Here is a 20099-nt window from a genome sequence, read left to right on the forward strand (position 1 = left end):
CTGTAAAAAAAGAGTGCGGCCCTCAGAAAGGCTATGGTGAAAAAAGATGTGAAATCCAAGGTGGCGGCCAAGAAATGGCTGTGATGGTAGGTTAATGGTAAAAATTTTAATAACGACAATTCAGGTGAATTTTGTGCCAAGACCAAGCGGCACCAAATTCACCTGAATTGATGTTATTAAAATTTTTACCATTAACCTACCATCACAGCCATTTCTTGGCCGCCACCTTGGATTTCACATCTTTTTTCACCATAGCCTTTCTGAGGGCCGCACTCTTTTTTTACAGCTTGGCTGTTTTGGATTAGATTTCACTTCTTTTTGTATTTATATACCCCAAATCCGGCCTATGGCCGGCTTTAGGGCTTTTTAACCTGTCATTTTTTCTTTACTACAGGAAGAAGAAAAGATGAAGCAGGGTGATTTCTTTGTAGCTGACCTCTCTGCAAGGTGATCCTTCTAGCCGATCTCTCTACCGGATGACTTGTTTGTAGCTGAACTCTCTACAGGGTGATTTGTTTGTAGCTGAACTCTCTACAAGGTAACTTCTTCTAGCTGATCTTTCTACAGGGTGATTTGTTTGTAGCTGAATTCTCTACAGGGCAATTTGTTTGCAGCTGAACTCTCTACATGGTAGTTTCTTTGTAGCTGAACTCTTTACAGTGTGACTTCTTCTAGCTGATCTCTCTACAGTGTAACTTGTTTCTAGCTGAACTCTCTACAGGGTGATTTGTTTGTAGCTGAATTCTCTACAAGGTAACTTCTTCTAGCTGATCTTTCTAAAGGGTGATTTGTTTGTAGCTGAATTCTCTACAGGGAAATTTGTTTGCAGCTGAACTCTCTACATGGTAGTTTCTTTGTAGCTGAACTCTCTACTATGTGACTTCTTCCAGCTGAACTCTCTATAGGGTGACTTGTTTCTAGTTGATCTCTCTACAGTGTAACTTGTTTCTAGCTGAACTCTCTACAGGGTGAATTGTTTGTAGCTGAATTCTCTAAAAGGTAACTTCTTCTAGCTGATCTTTCTACAGGGTGATTTGTTTGTAGCTGAATTCTCTACAGGGAAATTTGTTTGCAGCTGAACTCTCTACATGGTAGTTTCTTTGTAGCTGAACTCTCTACAATGTAACTTCTTCTAGCTGAACTCTCTACAGGGTGACTTGTTTCTAGCTGATCTCTCTACAGGGTGACTTGTTTCTAGCTGAACTCTCTACAGGGTGATTTGTTTGTAGCTGAACTCTCTACAATGTAACTTCTTCTAACTGAACTGTCTACAGGATGACTTGTTTCTAGCTGATCTTTCTACAAGGTGATTTTTTTGTAGCTGAATTCTCTACAGGGAAATTTGTTTGCTGCTGAACTCTCTACATGGTAGTTTCTTTGTAGCTGAACTCTCTACAATGTAACTTCTTCTAGCTGAACTCTCTACAGGGTGACTTGTTTGTAGCTGAATTCTCTACATGGTAGTTTCTTTGTAGCTGAACTCTCTACAATGTAACTTCTTCTAGCTGATCTTTCTACCGGGTGATTTGTTTGTAGCTGAATTCTCTACAATGTAACTTCTTCTAACTGAACTGTCTACAGGATGACTTGTTTCTAGTTGATCTTTCTACAAGGTGATTTGTTTGTAGCTGAATTCTCTACAGGGAAATTTGTTTGCTGCTGAACTCTCTACATGGTAGTTTCTTTGTAGCTGAACTCTCTACAATGTAACTTCTTCTAGCTGAACTCTCTACAGGGTGACTTGTTTGTAGCTGAACTCTCTACAAGGTAACTTCTTCTAGCTGATCTTTCTACCGGGTGATTTGTTTGTAGCTGAATTCTCTACAGGGCAATTTGTTTGCATCTGAACTCTCTACATGGTAGTTTCTTTGTAGCTAAACTCTCTACAATGTAACTTCTTCTAGCTGAACCCTCTACAGGGTGATTTGTTTGTAGCTGAACTCTCTACAAGGTAACTTCTTCTTTCTACAGGGTGATTTGTTTGTAGCTGAATTCTCTACAGGGATATTTGTTTGCAGCTGAACTCTCTACATGGTAGTTTCTTTGTAGCTGAACTCTCTACAATGTAACTTCTTCTAGCTGAACTCTCTACAGGGTGACTTATTTCTAGCTGATCTCTCTACAGGGTGACTTGTTTCTAGCTGAACTCTCTACAGGGTGATTTGTTTGTAGCTGAACTCTCTACAATGTAACTTCTTCTAACTGAACTCTCTACAGGATGACTTGTTTCTAGCTGATCTTTCTACAAGGTGATTTGTTTGTAGCTGAATTCTCTACAGGGAAATTTGTTTGCTGCTGAACTCTCTACATGGTAGTTTCTTTGTAGCTGAACTCTCTACAATGTAACTTCTTATAGCTGAACTCTCTACAGGGTGACTTGTTTGTAGCCGAACTCTCTACAAGGTAACTTCTTCTAGCTTATCTTTCTACAGGGTGATTTATTTGTAGCTGAATTCTCTACAGGGCGATTTGTTTGCAGCTGAACTCTCTACATGGTAGTTTCTTTGTGGCTGAATTCTCTACAATGTAACTTCTTCTAACTGAACTCTCTACAGGATGACTTGTTTCTAGCTGATCTCTGTACAGGGTGACTTGTTCCTAGCTGAACTCTCTACAGGTGATTTGTTTGCAGCTGAACTCTCTTACATGGTAGTTTCTTTGTAGCTGAAGTCTCTACAAAGTGACTTCTTTTAGCTGATCTATCTACAGGATGACTTGTTTCTATCTAAACTCTCTACAGTGTGATCTGTTCATAGCGGAACTTTCTACTGGGTGATTTGTTTGCAGCTAAACTCTTTGCATGATTGTTTCTTTGTAGCTGAACTCTCTACAAGGTAACTTCTTCTAACTGATCTCTCTACAGGATGACTTGTTTCTAACTGAACTCTCTATAGTGTGATCTGTTCATAGCGGAACTTTCTACTGGGTGATTTGTTTGCTGCTAAACTCTTTGCATGATTGTTTCTTTGTAACTGAACTCTCTACAAGGTAACTTCTTCTAGCTGAACTCTCTACAGGATGACTTGTTTCTAACTGAACTCTCTATAGTGTGATCTGTTCATAGCGGAACTTTCTACTGGGTGATTTGTTTGCTGCTAAACTCTTTGCATGATTGTTTCTTTGTAACTGAACTCTCTGCAAGGTAACTTCTTCTAGCTGATCTCTCTACAAGGCAATTTGTTTGTAGCTGAATTCTTTACAGGGTGATTTATTTGAGCTGAACTCTCTACATGATGGCTTCTTTGTAGCTGAACTCTCTATTAGGTACCTTCTTCTGGCTGATCTGACTAGCTACAGGGTGACTTGTTTGTAGCTGAATTCCCTACAGAATAACTTGCAATGTAATATAACTGAGTAAATTATACATGCAGCTGAATGCTTTATTAGGGTGACTGTTCTATTAGAGTATCTCGATCTCGCATTTGCTGCACGTAGTTGTCTTTCGAATCATAACTCAGTGATTTGTAATCCGATTCTTCTGTACTACTGCAAGAACTTTCTATGATGATTATTCCAGCTACATACTGATTTTCAGCTCGTTGCTCTAAGCGGTTTGCCTGGTAGACACGAAAACTAATAGTTTTTTTTATTCATAAAAATCTATCGCGTAATTTTGACACAAGTTGGGTTTTGTGTCATATCTCCATGGTCTTTATCCCGATTCCTTTAAAACCACAAAAAGGCACTCCTACGATGGTTGCTCCATCTACATATCAATTTTCAACTGATTCCTCCAAGGGGTTTACCCTGTAGGCGTGACAGACCTTCGACCTTATTTTACGCAAATAATCGGTCATAACTCTGTGAATTTTCATCGGATTCCTACCAAAGTTGGTACGGAGATCAGCCTTAATGAGCCCTTTAAGTGTGCCAAATTTCAGCCCAATCCAAGCACGCATTCGTGTTTTATGGCGAATTTTGCGAAGTGTGCGAAATGAAGATGAAGAAGAAGAAAAAAACGAAGAAATTAAAACGAAATTTTGTTCGCTCGTATCTCGGAAATGGCTGGAGCGATTTTCTTCAAATTTGGTATGTTGACTCCCCTAACTGGGCGGCACGTCTCTATCAAATTTGGTTCCAATCGGATAAGGGATCACAGAGCTACATAGGTGTGAAAATTGCGTTTTCTTTCTTCCAGTTAATATACTCACGGTGTGGCGCGCCGGCTTCTTGGGCCGCACGACACACTATCGTGTGTCTTGATATACTTTGGGGAAAATGATTTACGTACTATATGATGACTATCTGCCGCGTTGAGAAAAGTTCTGGATTGGTAGCTACCCCTGGAGCCAAGTCACTAGTAGTTCATGGAGAGTACAAAGATATCCAAGTAACAGCATGTTACAGCAATACATTTTACAGGTAGCTTCAGTACAGGACCAGAGGTAGTTGTCATTCATGTTTTTTTTTCTTTCTTTCAGTGTTTATAGCTATACAAGACTGATAACACCATGCCAAGAGCCTGACAGAAGTCACAGAGTCACCAGAAGGATTAGCTGTCGCAGAAAAATACCGAAATACGTTTTAAATTATTAAATACAATATTCTATAATAAGCGCATTATTTAGAGTAAAGAATATTACCGTAGAAACGGCTTCTTTAGCAACGGTGTCGAGTGGAGTAGTGAAGAAAGAATTATTTTACTATTGAAATTCTTGATCTAAAAGGTGACATTTAAGTTTTTACTCGTATTTTGAATGATTGCTGGCCGGTTTCTTCCGGTGGGAGTTATTTCCGAGCTGTGACATCGTGACTTACATCATAAAGCGGCTCTAGTGGAAGTCGCCGTTACTTGTAGTATGGTACCCTATTGTGACATGGCAAAGGAAGTTTAAAGACTGAGAGGAAAAGTGCAGTATTAGTGCGAGCTAGTTGTGATGGCTACGGCGAGTAGTGGCCCGCGGTCTTTCAGCCTGCTATGGTGCAAGCTACATGATGGTACCCTACAACACTGCAACCATAGTTTTCTAGCGTGAAGGCGAAGAAACTGGGAATTTATCGACGTGTGAGAACATGCGTCTCCGAAGTTCCGTCACTATGCAGAGCCGTCTAGGCAGTAAAATGATGTCTTGCTATAAATTATCTGGTAAGCTAGTTTGTATCATTGGCATATTCTGGTGTGACTAGTATCTAAATTATACTGTAGGTTACCAAGTCACTATAGAACAATAATATTTTTTTCATACAGAAGGATAGCTACAATACAATACACATCATAGTAGGCGGTTACATCTTGCCACTTCCAAGTTGACTCTTGCTCTGCTTTATCCTGTAAGGAGATAATGTTTAGTTGACATAAGTGAGCATTTAAATGTTTATTAGTATGGATGCCTCAACTTCACTGAGAATATCCATAAAGTTGAGAGCATTAACACTGTACGCTACTGGTTGTAAACAAGATAATGCAAGCAATCATCCAATCAGTTAACCTCAACAATGAAATAAGTGAGCATTTAAATGTTTATTAGTATGGATGCCTCAACGTCACTGAGAATATCCATAAAGTTGAGAGCATTAACACTGTACGCTACTGGTTGTAAACAAGATAATGCAAGCAATCATCCAATCAGTTGACCTCAACAACGAAATGATGAACTCCAGGTAGTGACTAATACTGTTTTATATATGATTGCAACTGCATATTACAGGTTACCTAATACAGCATGCAGTGGGGAATTCAAAACCGAAATAGCATTGACGATAACTGTATGTGACATATTTTCAATGGACAAACATAGGTAACAAACTATATAGTGGTGGAACATTCCTTAAATGTGTTGTTTTCTACGATAGCTGGGAATCAAGTTCTGTACAACAATCAAGTTAGAGTTAAATACAACAGCTTGGAGCAAGAGTCATGTCCATTTACAAGATTATGTTCAGCTACTAATAAATGTTTTAATATTCATTGATTATCGAATTATAAGTGGCCAGCTATAGGATGCATGTGTAAAGCTAATGATGGTCTTGCAAGACATGCAAGAAACCGAAATGCATTAAACTTTCTTGCAAGAATAGTTTTGTAAAATCTTGCAAGAAAAGGTATGCCAGAAAATTTCACAAGATCTTGCAAGAATTTTGCAGGATTATGCAGGATTCTTGCAAGAAAAGGTCCTTTTTTATTGCAAGAATCAGAATCCTGCAGGATTTACAGAAATCTTGCAAGACTTTTGCAAGAATCTTGCAAGACTTACATGCACAGATCCTGCAGGATCTTGCAAGATGGTTTCTACTGGGTATACACAAACGAGAGCTAGATGAATTTTTGTTGGTGCTGCTACAAACTAGTCACCCAGCAGGGGTGCTTATCGATTGGAGATGATAAGCGCCTTTTCCGTGAGAGCACTTACAAGTTATAATTTCTGATCGATAAGCCACATGAGCCATAAGCGCCACCCCAGGAAGGACTGAGCAGGTGTGAGGGAAGGAGAATTGGATCTGGTTCACTAGATGACAACAATTGGTGACACATGGATCAAAAAGAATTGGAACAGTTTATGACAGCAGAATATGGTGAGCCTTAGCGAGTTGTAGCCGGTTTAATCAATAGGAGGGCGGTACCCGAGTTTTAAAACTTCAATGTTTTTTCTGAATTCTTCAATGTTTTAGTTACAGACTCCCTGTATTCACAGGCTTTATAGCCTTCTCACAGGTCCCTAGTGGGATAGCATTTAATAAAAATGTAACCTCAATGTTCTACCGTAATATTTCGAGGGGGAAAATTTTCGCTGATTTCGCGGTTTTGGGTTTCAGCGAAAATTTTACCCTTGAAATATTTAGACCTCCATATATTCTAATACATTTTGGGAGTGTTTGCAAATCCGCGAAATTTTTATTTTTAGCAACATTGCTCAACCTCGAAAAATTTGCCCCTCGAAATATTTAGGTTATACGGTATAATATTAATAGATGTCAGTTGATTTGCAATAGAAATATGGGAGGAAAAGTGGAAGACATCTTATTAATGTTGATAAATACATGGTTAATATTCCCCATGCATGCTAATTATACCAGGGGAGGGGCTATGTTCAGTTAACCCCACCCCCTACGTTCACTTTTAGACTTTACCTGATCAATATGCTGAAGATTATAATGAACTTTTGTCTTATCATACTTGGTTATAAAGATGACTAATAGTATTCATTAAAATATATGCTAAAATACAGTACTGCAATTTGGACATACAAATGCTTATAATTTGCCTATAAATATTCCAAAATTTACTAGGGACATGCCCCCAGACCTCCTATGGAGCATGCTGGGAAATGTACTTTGCACACCTTCACATGAGAGATTAGTACCTTGCAGCGTTGAAACCGGGTCGGGTCAACCGGGTCACATTTTCTCCGGGTCATCTGGGTCCGACCCGGTTTACAAATTATCTAGGTCTGACCCGGATTGGATCACGTGAGAAACAAAATTGTTCGTTTGACGAAGTGCAAACTTATAAATGCTATCGCGTAGCTCTTTTGTGAGCCACGCCCACTTATCACATTACAAACATACACTCAGCCACACCCATTTATTAGTAAATGTAGTATGTAGCACGAAACTGAGGATATCTATGGTGAGGGGTAGCTATTGTCAGTTGGTGATGACCTTTTCTTTTCTTTTTTTTGGTCTTCAACCTACAGCTAGGCTGAAGTTGCAATTCCAAAGTCTGGATTTACTCAACACAAATCGAACGCTTAAAACGTAGTCTCGCTCACTCGAGACTAGCCGAAACATAGCCCTTATCGCACGCCTCGGCTTTAATTAATCCAGGTCAATCCTGGTCACATCTGGGTCTGACCCGGATTGCTATCCGGGTCATCCGGGTCAGCAGTAGTGACCCGGTTTCAACGCTGGTACCTTGAGATGGAGGGGCCCCTTTTGTAAATCCTAAATCTGCCCCTGTATACTGTAGCTATTGTACATGTTAAATAACTTCCGGTTACTAAATACTTGGGGTGTCAATTGACTCTAAACTGTCTTTTAACCAGCACGTAGACTATGTATGCAAAAGGGTTAATTTTGTGTTAGGCTTTGTAAGCAGAAGACTTCTCAGAAACTGCTCACATACAACCAAAGAAGATCTATATCTTACTTGTGTTAATCCCATATTGGAATATGTAGCTGCAATTTGGGCTCCTTACAGTAGACATTCTTTAAGCATACAAAGATGTGCAGCTCACTTTGTGATGAATGATTATCACCTAACTAGTATTGTATCTAATATGTTCAAGATTCATTACGTCTCAACTGGAATACATAGAAACTTGCTTTAAATGCCTAAGACTTCAGATATTTGCACAAAATTATTTATGATCATGTGGATATCTCACTTACAGTATTACATACAGAACAAAGCATACCAGGGGCAGTGATGTTCATACAGTCAGACACAACTATAGATCAGGACACACAATAGTGTGTCATGCGGCCAAGTACAGCTAGTGTGGACGTGCGACAGACAAATTACAGGAACCAAGAAAATGCTATTTTCATGCATTCATAGCTCAAATAGTGCCTGAACGGAAATTAGCTAGTTTTGCTGAGGAAACTTCCTCATGGTAGGGCACTTCCTATTCCAAATTGGAGCTGAATCCACCCAGCTATCACTGAGATATGTGTCTTAAAATTTTTGACTTATTTTCTTCATCTTCTTAATCTTCATACGTAAATTTTCTTTTCACACACTTTAGAAAAATTGCAATAATTTAGGCAAGTTTTAGTCATTTGACTTCAAATTTGAAGGGCAGTAAGAGCATAATGCAGCACATTTGCAGCCCAAGTTTCATACAGATCAAACTAAGAATAACGGAATTATGCGTGATTTTGAAAAATTTAAAAGTGATTTGTTGTTACGCCTACAGGGTAATCCACTTAATGGAATAACTAGTCTGTACATGAAGCTACCATCATAGTGCAAACCTTTGAGAGTATTAGCTAAGGAGATATAAAGCAAATCTAAACAGCTGAAAATGCACGATTGAGGTACTCTAATAGAACAGTCACTGAGAAGTAAAAATGTCGGAAAAATTTCTCCAGGGACCTCCACACCCACATACCCAAGCACTTGCCACTGCTGTCAGTTGCTCACTTCACTCACTCAATTTCTACCTTTTTGAATAAAAGCTCTGGTTTAGTATGCTAGAATGATAACTCATAGATCTATCAGGGAAATTCCAGAACATTCTGTATGCATTGTATTGAAGTGCTCAGGAATAATGTGTGTTCTATTAGAGTACTACAAAAAATTATGAATATAGCCAGTCATGTGGCCAAGTACAGCCAGTGTGGGCAGGCGACATACTCGTTTTACGTAACCAGAAAATGCAGTGTTCATGTATCGGTGTTGCAGCCTCTTACAGGTGAGACCCTTCAATATCCAACAGCTAATTATGAGAATGGAGCTCATGTAGACGTTTCTGCTTCAGGATTCAGGGGAAGTAAACATCAGAAGGCATTTTTTTGATGTAAAAGTGTTTATTCCAAATACACCTTCAGATCATGGTACAAGTATCCTCACTTTACTGACGTTTTGAATGTGAGAAACAGCAGAGGTATGAACAGCATATACGTATTAGGGAAATTGAGATAGTTTTTTTACCCCACCTGTATTTTCAACATTCTGAAGGGGTGGTGTCCGTGTGGGTCATGCTGCTGCTATATTTTACTGAAGAATTGCTTTCCTTGTCTCTCTTCAGAAGGAGTTGTAATATAGTTCTGTGGTGACATGGTTACACTCCGCTGTTATGTATTTGAGAGGAGCTAGATCACATCAGGGCTGTCCACTTTCACTAGGAGCACTTGACGTTGCACTAGCTGAGGGTCATGTGGCTCCAGCTCAATGAATGAAATTTGATCTTATAGTATTTATCTAGCACTTTTAACATCTTTAGTGCTAGGGATGCTGGTAGCTAACCCTGGGAATAATAAAAAATGTAAAAGTTTTCATGTATTTGTAGCTCCATAATGCTTGAATGGTATATAATTAACCATTTCTGCTGTGGAAGCTTCCTCAGGGTAGGGCATTTCCCATTCCTAATTTGAGTCAAATCTGCCCAGTTATCATTGGGGTATGTACGCCTTCAAAATTTGTCTTATTATAGTTCTTCATATTGCCACGTAGTCTTCGACGATTCCTGTAACAAAGAGAAAAAAGCTAAAGGAATTATCAAGGCCAACCATAGGCTGGCTTTGGAATTTGCAATTACAAAAGAAGTGATATCCGCACAAAAACAGCCAAGCTGTGAAAAAAGGTGTGGCCTTAAATAGTTTGGGTGAAAAACATTGTGAAATCAAAAATGGCGGTCAAAAAATGGCTGCAATGATGTTAGTGCTAATAAATTTTAACAATGCACACAGCCATTGTTAAAATTTATTAGTCTTAACATCATTGCAGCCATTTTATAGCCGCCACCTTTGATTTCAGAACTTTTTCATCCAGACTATTTAAGGCCGCACCTATGTTACAATAAAAAGACATTTAAACTATAAATTTACAATGTAGCTTTAAATAGTCCCTAAAAGTGTCTATATTATTGCTATCTCTAGGTAGATTGTTGCATTAAATTGTAGCAGGAAAGAAACTGTACTTGTACAATAAACATCCACACTAAAACAGCCAAGCTATGAAAAACCCACTGCTGTTAGTTTTACAATTAATCATACAGTACAAAATATCACCTAAAAGCCAGCTTCACAATACCACCCTTGGTGCCTTGGCAGTACTGGTTAGGTATAACCAAACCCATAAGTACCTTCAATAGTATGATCCTAAATGCTTCCAGTAGATCGCTACGAAATTTAAAAAAAAATTATTAGTGAAATTTCTACTGACTGACTAACTCACTGATGCCTTCAGACAAGTGTAACTCAAAAGGGTTAAGGCTACAGTCTTGAATTTTTCACTGTTCTACATCACTTCAGCTTGACAGGTGCCTTTTAGCATACCACAGTAGTGCATACAATGCATGCATCATGGACTTACCTTTGTCCTCATTAATTTGTGTCCCATTTATTTTGCTGACAGCCGACTAGATTGCATTGCAAAGGCACTTCTCTTATTGTTCATCATTTGTAACGCCCGTGAAACAGGCTGAATATAGCTGAAAGTAGTGTAATGGCAACTTTGCTTTCAAGTCAGTAATTGACAGTTGGGGTTGCATGAATCATCCTCTTTTGTCATGACTGGATTGGTGGAAGAGGCACTTCTCCACTGTTCTTCATTTGTATAATGGGTTGAACATACAGTAGCTGAAATCAAAGCATATTGGCCACTTCGTTTTAAAATCAATAATTGATATTTGAGGCACGTGTTCAGTCGAACGTTTTACCTCTGGTGCCATCCTTTCTTTTGCTGGTATGTGTGGGTTCACCAGTCATAATAAAACATAAACAAACAAGTATAAGGAAAAATTAAGTATTTTGGGATCATAGAAAAAGTAGGGAAACAAGGAAAGTCGCTTACACCTGCAAATATATTTAATCCCTAATTTAGTCACCAGTAGGTAGACTGAATTAGGGATTAAATGTTCACTAGTACATCTTCAGGTGTAGGAGACCTCCCATTTTTTCTCTATGACCCCTAATCAAATTCCTTGTACTTGTAATATAATAAACAAAAATTAAAAATGAAGTAGGGTTCCAGCGATAAAAGTAATGAAACAAGATGGTAGCAATTACAACATAGCCATGTGGGAAAATCCCTACATAGGCATGTTACCACCATCTGTTCATTGCCAAAGTAGGGATTTTATGCTACTATTTATCATTCATATTATCTAATTTCACTACTTTCATCACTGGAACCCTTGTTGAGTTTTTTGTTGCATCAAGCTGTATAGCTGTGACTGCTTTATTAGAGTATATCAATCTCCCTGCTTGTTTTGAATGAGCTACTTAATAGAATTAGGAGCGTGATTTACCATTTCTAGTTTTCTACAGCAAAACTGCAACTGATTGCAGTTGGGCGTGGTCACAGAGTTTAAGGCATGTCATGGTTCTGTCATTTAGGGGTGTGCTTGGATCAGCGATCATTTTTATAAGTGCAGCTACATGCATTTACTCCAACTACAGTAACTTGAGAGCTTCAAATAGTTTTGTGGCATCTAACTACACTCCTCTAAGGAAAGTGTCAATGTGGAAAATTAATGCCTTGGTGTGGTTTCTTTGCATGAAGAAGACCATATAATTCAAGATAAAAGGAAAGGCAAAGTTCAGAAGGTATAGAGATATTCATTGGAACCAGAAAAGCCATATGCCATCAGTAAATTTGTTGTTGTGACACAAAATGGTGGCTGTGTGCTGCTTTGTTTGGCCTCCAGCCTCATGACTGTGGTCAGGTAAACAAAAATACGGGTTTTAAAATATAATATATCCTGAGTGTTTTCTTATTTTTAACAGTATATTTGAAGTTAGACACACTATTCTGTAAAAGTGACTTTCATCACCTATCATGCTTCTATGACCAACAGCACTTTGTGTGATATACACAGTACTACTGTACTGCTTGACAACTATGAGTATGGATGGTATATGTGACTGTGACAGGCTTGGTTTGCTGATGATGCTACAGCATTAATCTCTAATTGGTTTGCATAGCTGGTAGTGTAGACTTGTTTCCCTAGGACCAGCCTATGACTATTAATGAATGTTGCTAAGACATGGTGAAAGTAGAGAGTTTATCAACTGCTGAAAGAGTTATTGCTAGCTGTGGAGTGAATATCACTGTGGTGGGCAAGCATCATTTAGGTATACTGCTATTGGCTCAAGGTCTTTGTATTGAGCAGTACATGGTGGACTATTGGGTGTCATGTGTCCAACGGTTGCATAGAATTGCCAGAGTTCAACCTATTGTACTATGCATGGTCTCATTGGAAAATGGCAGGTGCAGTTAATGGTGTTAATGCTATTCCAGCTGTTACTGGATGATCTGTTGGTGAGTTGGAAAGAAAGTTGTTTGCTCTTCCTGTGTGAATGGGAGGACTTGGCTGATCCATCAGCAGTTGCTGGTTTTGAGTTGAATGCTTCTGTAACAGTCACTTCTGCTTTGACCACTCAAATTATTCATCAGCAGAACAACTTTAATGTGACTGTTTTTTCTGACCAATGTCACGTTAAGATTCTTTGGAATGACAGCAGCATGCATCCTTAGTTTCTCAGCTAACTGCTTTACCATATAGAGGGAAACTTTGGCAGGGGAAAACTTTGGCGAATTTAGCAATTCGCTACAAATTCGCCAAAGTTTAACCTGCCAGTTACTTGTAGCGCCTGAGTTTGGCATTTTCATAGCTACAGATTGAGCTTGAATTCGCCAAAGTTTATTTCGCCAAATGTGATTTAGCTTGCTATTCGCCAAAGTTTCCCTCTATACGGTATTTCTTAATTGTCTTCAACAAATTTCCTTATCCTGTGAGAAAGCGCAGCAAAATCTCCTATTAATGATGACACTGTCATTACCCAAATACTGCCCTTAGTTCATCTCAATCCGTCTTGATCCCAAGACAGACCAAGACAGTGCAGTATACGGGACTTGTCTAGTTCTGAATCTGAATCGGTATTTTGTAGATGATTTTGCTGTGAAGGTACTTCTTCTTGGCTATCTGTTCTCCCAATTGAGGAAATGGGTTTTCTCTAAGGGAGAAATTTTTTGCTTTGTGCCTTTGTTATAGTTGGTTGGTTACCTTTGGGTCTTCCATCTAAATTTGTCTGAGGCCACAGCTTTACTATTGACCACGTTATGAATTGGGGGTTCCCTACCATTTGACATAATGATCTTTAGGGACTTCACTGTGACTGCTCTGTCTGAGATGTGCCACGATGTTGTCATACATAGAAACTGTATTGCAACGACTGTCCAGTGAGAACCTTCTGTATACAATAGCCAATGTTGAGGATGAGACTTGTTTAGATGTTAGTGCAAAGTTTTTGGCATGGTTGACATCAAAGGATATTTTTGATGTAATCCAACTGCTTCCACTAACTGTAACACAGCTATTGCTTCCCTTTGCAGTTGATTTGAGCAGGAGAATCAGTGATATTATGAGCAACCAATTTCATGAGGTGGAAATGGGTTCACTCATTTCTTTGGTGTTTACTACCTTCAGAGGAATGGGCAGTACTGCTACTACTACTACTACTACTACTGTTTACAAGACTGTTTTCTGTGAAGCCTTATGACTTGGAGATGTTTTGGCTGTAGTGCTCTATTAGCTTTTCTCTTTTATGCTCAGCTATTGGGTAGGTAAAAACAGTGTCTCAGGGGCTGATATAGGGGGGGTGGCTAGCCACCCACCTTGAATTAATCTAGCTACTTTACTTGCACATGCAAATCAAAGCATTAATAGCTAAAGTACTCATACTAATACTTATCATATAAAACACTTGTAGTACACATTTTTCTGTTATGTTTAGTCACAAACTCTTTGCATTATTTGTTCAACATTCAGTGGGAAACTAAATCCTGCATTGCTAACACTCCGAGGTTACCCAGTCTTTCATCATTCATAGTGGTGCGCAACCATGAATGGATTTGCCTGAGACAGGAAAAGGTGATGATTGAGTCTAACAATAGAATAGTAATTGTGACTCTGTAGTAATCAGTTAGCAAACTTACTGTAGGGTTTCATCTAGTTTGACGACCTCTTATAACACGGGGAATGCTTTCATTGCTGTCAATATCTCTGCATAGATTTAAAACTTTACGATAAATTTGATTATGCTCAGCGTTTGCATTTTCATGAAATTGTTGTAATGCTCCTTGACCTCATCAATTTTGTTAAAACCAAAATAGCTATACTTCTTGTAGTCGTCCTTGTAAGCATTCTGCATTTAGCTTAATTGGCTCCTATAATTCTTTTGGCAGCAAAAATGCGACTACATGCTCAAAGCTTGTTAAAATATGCTTTAAACCATTGGTAGTACTTCGAGATTTAGAATCCCAATTCCAGTTATTTCCATTAGGATAAAATTCACTGTCATGATCAGCAGGTAAACAAATCTGTTTCCAAGTCTTAACCAGGTAAGGATACAATTCAAAAATTGTAGTAAACTTAGTTATAATAGCTACTAGCATGTCACTTACTAGTGTTTCTTTAGGTTCAGTACAAGTGGCCAGAACAAAATTTACATTTACAATTTTCAGTCAATATCGCTTCCAGATTGAATCTCAGGAGGGCAATATTCAAAATTTTCCTGGGAGGACATGTCCCCAGACCCCCCTTAACGTATTACCACAAACACTTTGATAAATCCCCACTTCATTAGCTATGTGGCAGTGCTCGTTGTATAAAAAACTAGCAAAAGCATCCAGCCACCTGCTTTCATTTATTTCTGGATCAGCCCCTGTGTCTTTTATCCAGAACTTTGCCATCTAGTGCTGGGGATGATTTGCTCAAACCATTGATTGGTACTGCTATGATAACTAGCCTATGTATGCACTATATATCCCCATAATTTGTTTACCCTGTCAGTAGTTGTGAAAAAGGTTTAAGCAAATAAACATTCATAGTATCATGGATATTGGATTCATTGCAAAATTAGTACATCATTTTACCTTTATATGCTATTTATCTATACTGAAGTTCAAGGTAATGTAATTACAATTGTTACTGGATTTGACAAAACCAGGCCTCCACACACATCTTACAGGACCATAACTCATCATTGGAGGATCCCATCATTTTCAAATTTTAACCAGTTATTGCACAATGGGATAAAAGAATTGTTTGAAAATTTTAGGTTAATAACATACTTAGTAGTGTAAAGTTAAGTCGATGAATTTGATGTGAGTGGAAGCCTGGTTTTGACAAATCCGGTTACATTAATTCATGTTTTAAACAATTTTTATGAAGTGTGTGAAAAGAATAATCTAGGCCCAGGAAGGTAATCAGAAACATATAATTAATTTTTCGTGGCTGTAGCATGATGGGTAAAATAATATTAAGCATGGACTCCATCCAGCCTATTGATTACTGCAGTGGTCCATAAAATAATGGACTTGTCTCTTAATGGAGACGTATTTGGGGTAAAATTTAAGAGTGCATGTGGTCTCTGTTATCTAGTAGAGTTATGTACCATAGAGATGTACTGTGTGTATACCCAATATTGTTCAACTACTAATCATGTACAATAAGCTATAAAAGTGTTCTGGCCAAATTTAAAGTTCCTCATGCTATCATTTGTTTACAACAGCAAACATAACACCACTGCTTATGGACCTTCAAAATGTCATCACCCCAAAATATGCTGCTCTTTGGAAGGTGATAGGAATGCAGTTAAGTCTACCCAGTGGAGTACTCAATATTGTAGAACATGACAACTACCACAGAGCAATTCCTTGTTGTAATGCCATGTTGGAGAAGTGGCTTGAAGTAGACAACAGTGCTACATGGAAAAAGCTACTAAGTGTCATCCAATCACCTGCTGTACATGTGTCCTGTGATCAAGGTAACTGAGTAGTGTAGTAGTAATACGTATAGGCTAGTATATTGTTTCATACATATATTATATAGCCATGACTGTTGAAGAAGGGAAAAGCACTATCAAAGTGCAGCACGTACCTTCTGACATGAACAATGCAGGTGTCACTGACAAAGGTAAGGTGAATGATGTACTCCACATTAGTTGCTACATGTAATTTGTTCTGCAGAAGCTGAGGCAGTTTCCATATTTTCCAACAGAATATCTATGATTAATATCCATAATCAAGATGGTGTTGATGAGGATACATGGCCACCAGATCAACCAATGTATTATACACCACTTGTTCTAATTCAGCATCAAGAGCATCGTACTAAAGAGCAAGACACTGAAATGGCTAAACTTACACAAACAGGTGACATTAATTCTGTAGCTAGTGGTCGGTTGGTTTCCAAACATCGTAGTAAGCTAGAGAGTAATGACACACTACAGCATGTCCTGAAGACTAGTACTATAACTGAAGAAGTTGCAGAAATCCTAAGCCCACTAGAGAAAAGTGGAAGTAAAAAGTTCATACTAATTGAAGGAGTACCTGGCATAGGCAAATCAATTTTACTAAAACAAATTGCATTTCAATGGGCAAAGGAATTGTTACTGTCAACATTTAAAATAGTGCTACTGGTTTGTCTACGTGACCCCAGCATTTGGAAAGTTAGTTCAATCTGTGATCTGCTTGAGTTATTCTGCAAAGGAGAAACAAAGGAAAAGGCTACAAAGATTGCATCATCATGCAGTGATTATCTCCTTTCAAATGGCGGTAAGGATATAACTTTTCTTGTTGATGGTTATGATGAATTACCAGATGACCTAAAAAAGAGAAGTATAATTGCTGATATCCTTAATCGAGAAGTTTTGCCTCTTTGTGGCTTAGTAGTATCATCTCGTCCACATGCTACTGCTAGTCTTCGGAAAAGAGCAGCTGTTAGAGTAAACATATTGGGATTTACTGAACAAAAACGACAGCAGTACATTGAACAGTCACTTAGGGAGAACCCACAGTATATTGCAGAGCTTACCCAATACCTTCAGCGTCATCCAGCAATCAGTAATTATTGCTTTGTTCCACTCAATATTACCATCCTTTTGTTTCTCTATAACCTAGGAATTCCCCTTCCAAAAAGCTCCACCAGCTTACATCATCACTTCATTTGTCAAACCATCTGCCGTCATCTTGCTAAGTCTGGTCACTCACTCAAAAACACCATTGCTGATCTCAGAACTCTGCCAGCACCCTACAACAAGATGATCAAACAACTGGCCAAATTCTCACTTGAAGCCCTAAACAACAACAAGCTGGTGTTTACATATGAAGACATTGAAGCAGCATGTCCAGATATCATAAATACTCCAGAGGCAGCTAATGGCTTTGGTCTACTACATGTTGTACAACATTATGGCTTTTCTGGGAAAACTATGACATATAATTTTGTCCATTTAAGTATTCAGGAATATCTAGCAGCTCACCACATTATTACAGACCTTCAAGAAGATCAAGAGCTTCAGCTACTTGACAAGCAATTCTGGAGCGATCTTCATGCTAATGTATTCTTCATTTATGTTACACTTACTAAAGGACAGCGATCTGCTTTTAAGAAATTCTTGTCTGGTGAAGATGATAAAACTCCAATTTCCAGTGTATTCCTTTGTGACCAGATAAAATGTTTTCGTCTTTATCGCTGCTTCTATGATGCTGGAGACAATAGAATGTGCAAATTCATTGAGGATGCAGCAATTTTCAACCAGAAAGAAATTGATGTAAGTGGAGCTAGCCTGTTACTTACTGACCTGGAGTGTATGTTACTCTTCCTCACCTCCTCTTCCAACAAGCAGTGGGTCTGGCTTAATTTACAGCTCTGCTTTATCCAAGATCGTGGCCTCCACATTATTCACACCTTCCTGAAAGACAGTGATGTCATTATTACCAAGTTATCATTAAGTGACAATGGCCTCACCAAGTTGTCTTCCACATTCATCAGGGACATTGTTTTCAGCTGCAAAGTGGAAGTGCTGTGGGTTAGTGGCAACAATAAAATTGGGGAGAATGAACAATTCTACACAGTGCTGTCCCATCCCTACTCTACCCTAACAGAACTGAACATGAGAAATACATCATTATCCTCAATTGGGGCAAGAGCATTATTTACTGCAGTGAAGAATACTAACAAGTTAAAGGTTCTCTACATTAATCACAATGCCATTACTGATGATTTAGTTGATGAAATTACCTCTGCTCTAACTACTAACAAGTCACTAGTGACACTGGTAATGCATGGCAACCGCATCAGTAAAGAAGCTCTACTGAAAATACTGTCAGCCTTAAAGGATAACAACACATTAGAAGAGTTACATGTTCCTGCTTACCCTCCAGAAATTAAGGAGAAGATTGGATCTATAGAACAAGACATCAATACAAATCGAAGAGGTCATGCACAAGCAATGCTGACAATTAACTGTTGGTGTTGGTGATTTGTACATTCAAAATACTTAAATACGCTTAAGCATTTTTTAAATTGACCGTAATAGCTGTTGCTTAAATAAGTTCAATTTATAGATAGATGTGTATTTTTTGCCAATGCTGACTGTCGCTTCATTTCAAAAACTTAAAGACATTACTCATCTCGCAGTCATTATGCAGTGAGATATGAGAGTTGCTCATGGATTATATAAGAACTAATATATATATATATATATTTTTGGTATATATCATAGCCTGCAATATAATCATAGAAACTTGATTCCTACACAAATTGCTATGTATAGCTGTACAGTCATAGATTCTGAATTGCCATTGAATTGGTTTTCAATACTCCATTAACAGTGAGTTTTCAATACTTAATCAACAGTGAGTTAAAATTTCAAAGCTTCTGGGTACACTAATACACCACAATTATGGTGAAAACACAAGACAGCTACCTACGTTTACTAGATGCATACCAGCGTTCCGTGTACAAGTGTGTCATAAAATTTAATGATTAAGTGATGGTTACCTAACTTAGCTTTCTCAGGAATATTATTAACTGATACAATGTCTCTGCTGTCATGTGTATAAGTCTAGCCTTGCAAAACAGTTCACCACAGCAATGCCACAATTATCCATCATACAAGGAAACAGTTGCACACTGATGACCAGGAGGATACAAATTAAAGGCATCAGCTCTATTCCATATATGTGACTGAATTTGACAAAACAAGGCTTCGACGCACAAAGCTTTGTTAGGAGTTATGGCGATTTTATTGTGTAATAACTTCCCAGTGCCTACAGCTGTGCAAACAAAATTTGCACCAATTGTTCATCTGTTCACTAGCTATCACTGAGTGGGTGTATACATTTCTGATACCCAAAATTTGCCCTGTTTTGAGCAGCTTTTTTCGAGCGGGTAATAATATCACAGGCGGTAGTAATAGGGTGGGAGGGTGGGGGTAGTAATAGGGTGGGGGTAGTAATAGGGTGGGAGGGTGGGGGTGGACGGTGGTCTTAACATACGGGTACAAATTTTTTTTTTTTTTTTTTTTAATGTTATTTAGACAGGGAGACAGCATCAGCAAAAGCTGTTTTTCAGCTGTGCCCTGAACAAGCATACAAAAACAATATAGGTACATATATACACACAATTAACTAAATATGACTTAAA

General features: G+C 38.3%; 1 protein-coding gene and 1 long non-coding RNA gene across 2 annotated transcripts; both read left to right on the plus strand.

The window, feature by feature from the left end:
- Positions 1-4950: 4950 nt before the first annotated feature.
- On the plus strand, positions 4951-5925 carry LOC136265538 (uncharacterized). The gene is made up of 5 exons (XR_010705585.1): positions 4951-5086; positions 5189-5271; positions 5323-5601; positions 5649-5738; positions 5794-5925. It is a non-coding gene; the product is annotated as an uncharacterized lncRNA (long non-coding RNA).
- A 448-nt stretch (positions 5926-6373) lies between these two features.
- Positions 6374-19183, plus strand: LOC136267106 (protein NLRC5-like). The gene is made up of 4 exons (XM_066062173.1): positions 6374-6513; positions 16180-16434; positions 16500-16583; positions 16637-19183. Exons 1-4 carry the CDS (start codon positions 6471-6473, stop codon positions 18931-18933), a joined length of 2679 nt encoding a protein of 892 aa, XP_065918245.1. The 5' UTR covers positions 6374-6470; the 3' UTR covers positions 18934-19183.
- Positions 19184-20099: the final 916 nt, after the last annotated feature.

Source organism: Dysidea avara, chromosome 9 (assembly GCF_963678975.1).
Source record: "Dysidea avara chromosome 9, odDysAvar1.4, whole genome shotgun sequence".
NCBI classification, from domain to species: domain Eukaryota; kingdom Metazoa; phylum Porifera; class Demospongiae; order Dictyoceratida; family Dysideidae; genus Dysidea; species Dysidea avara.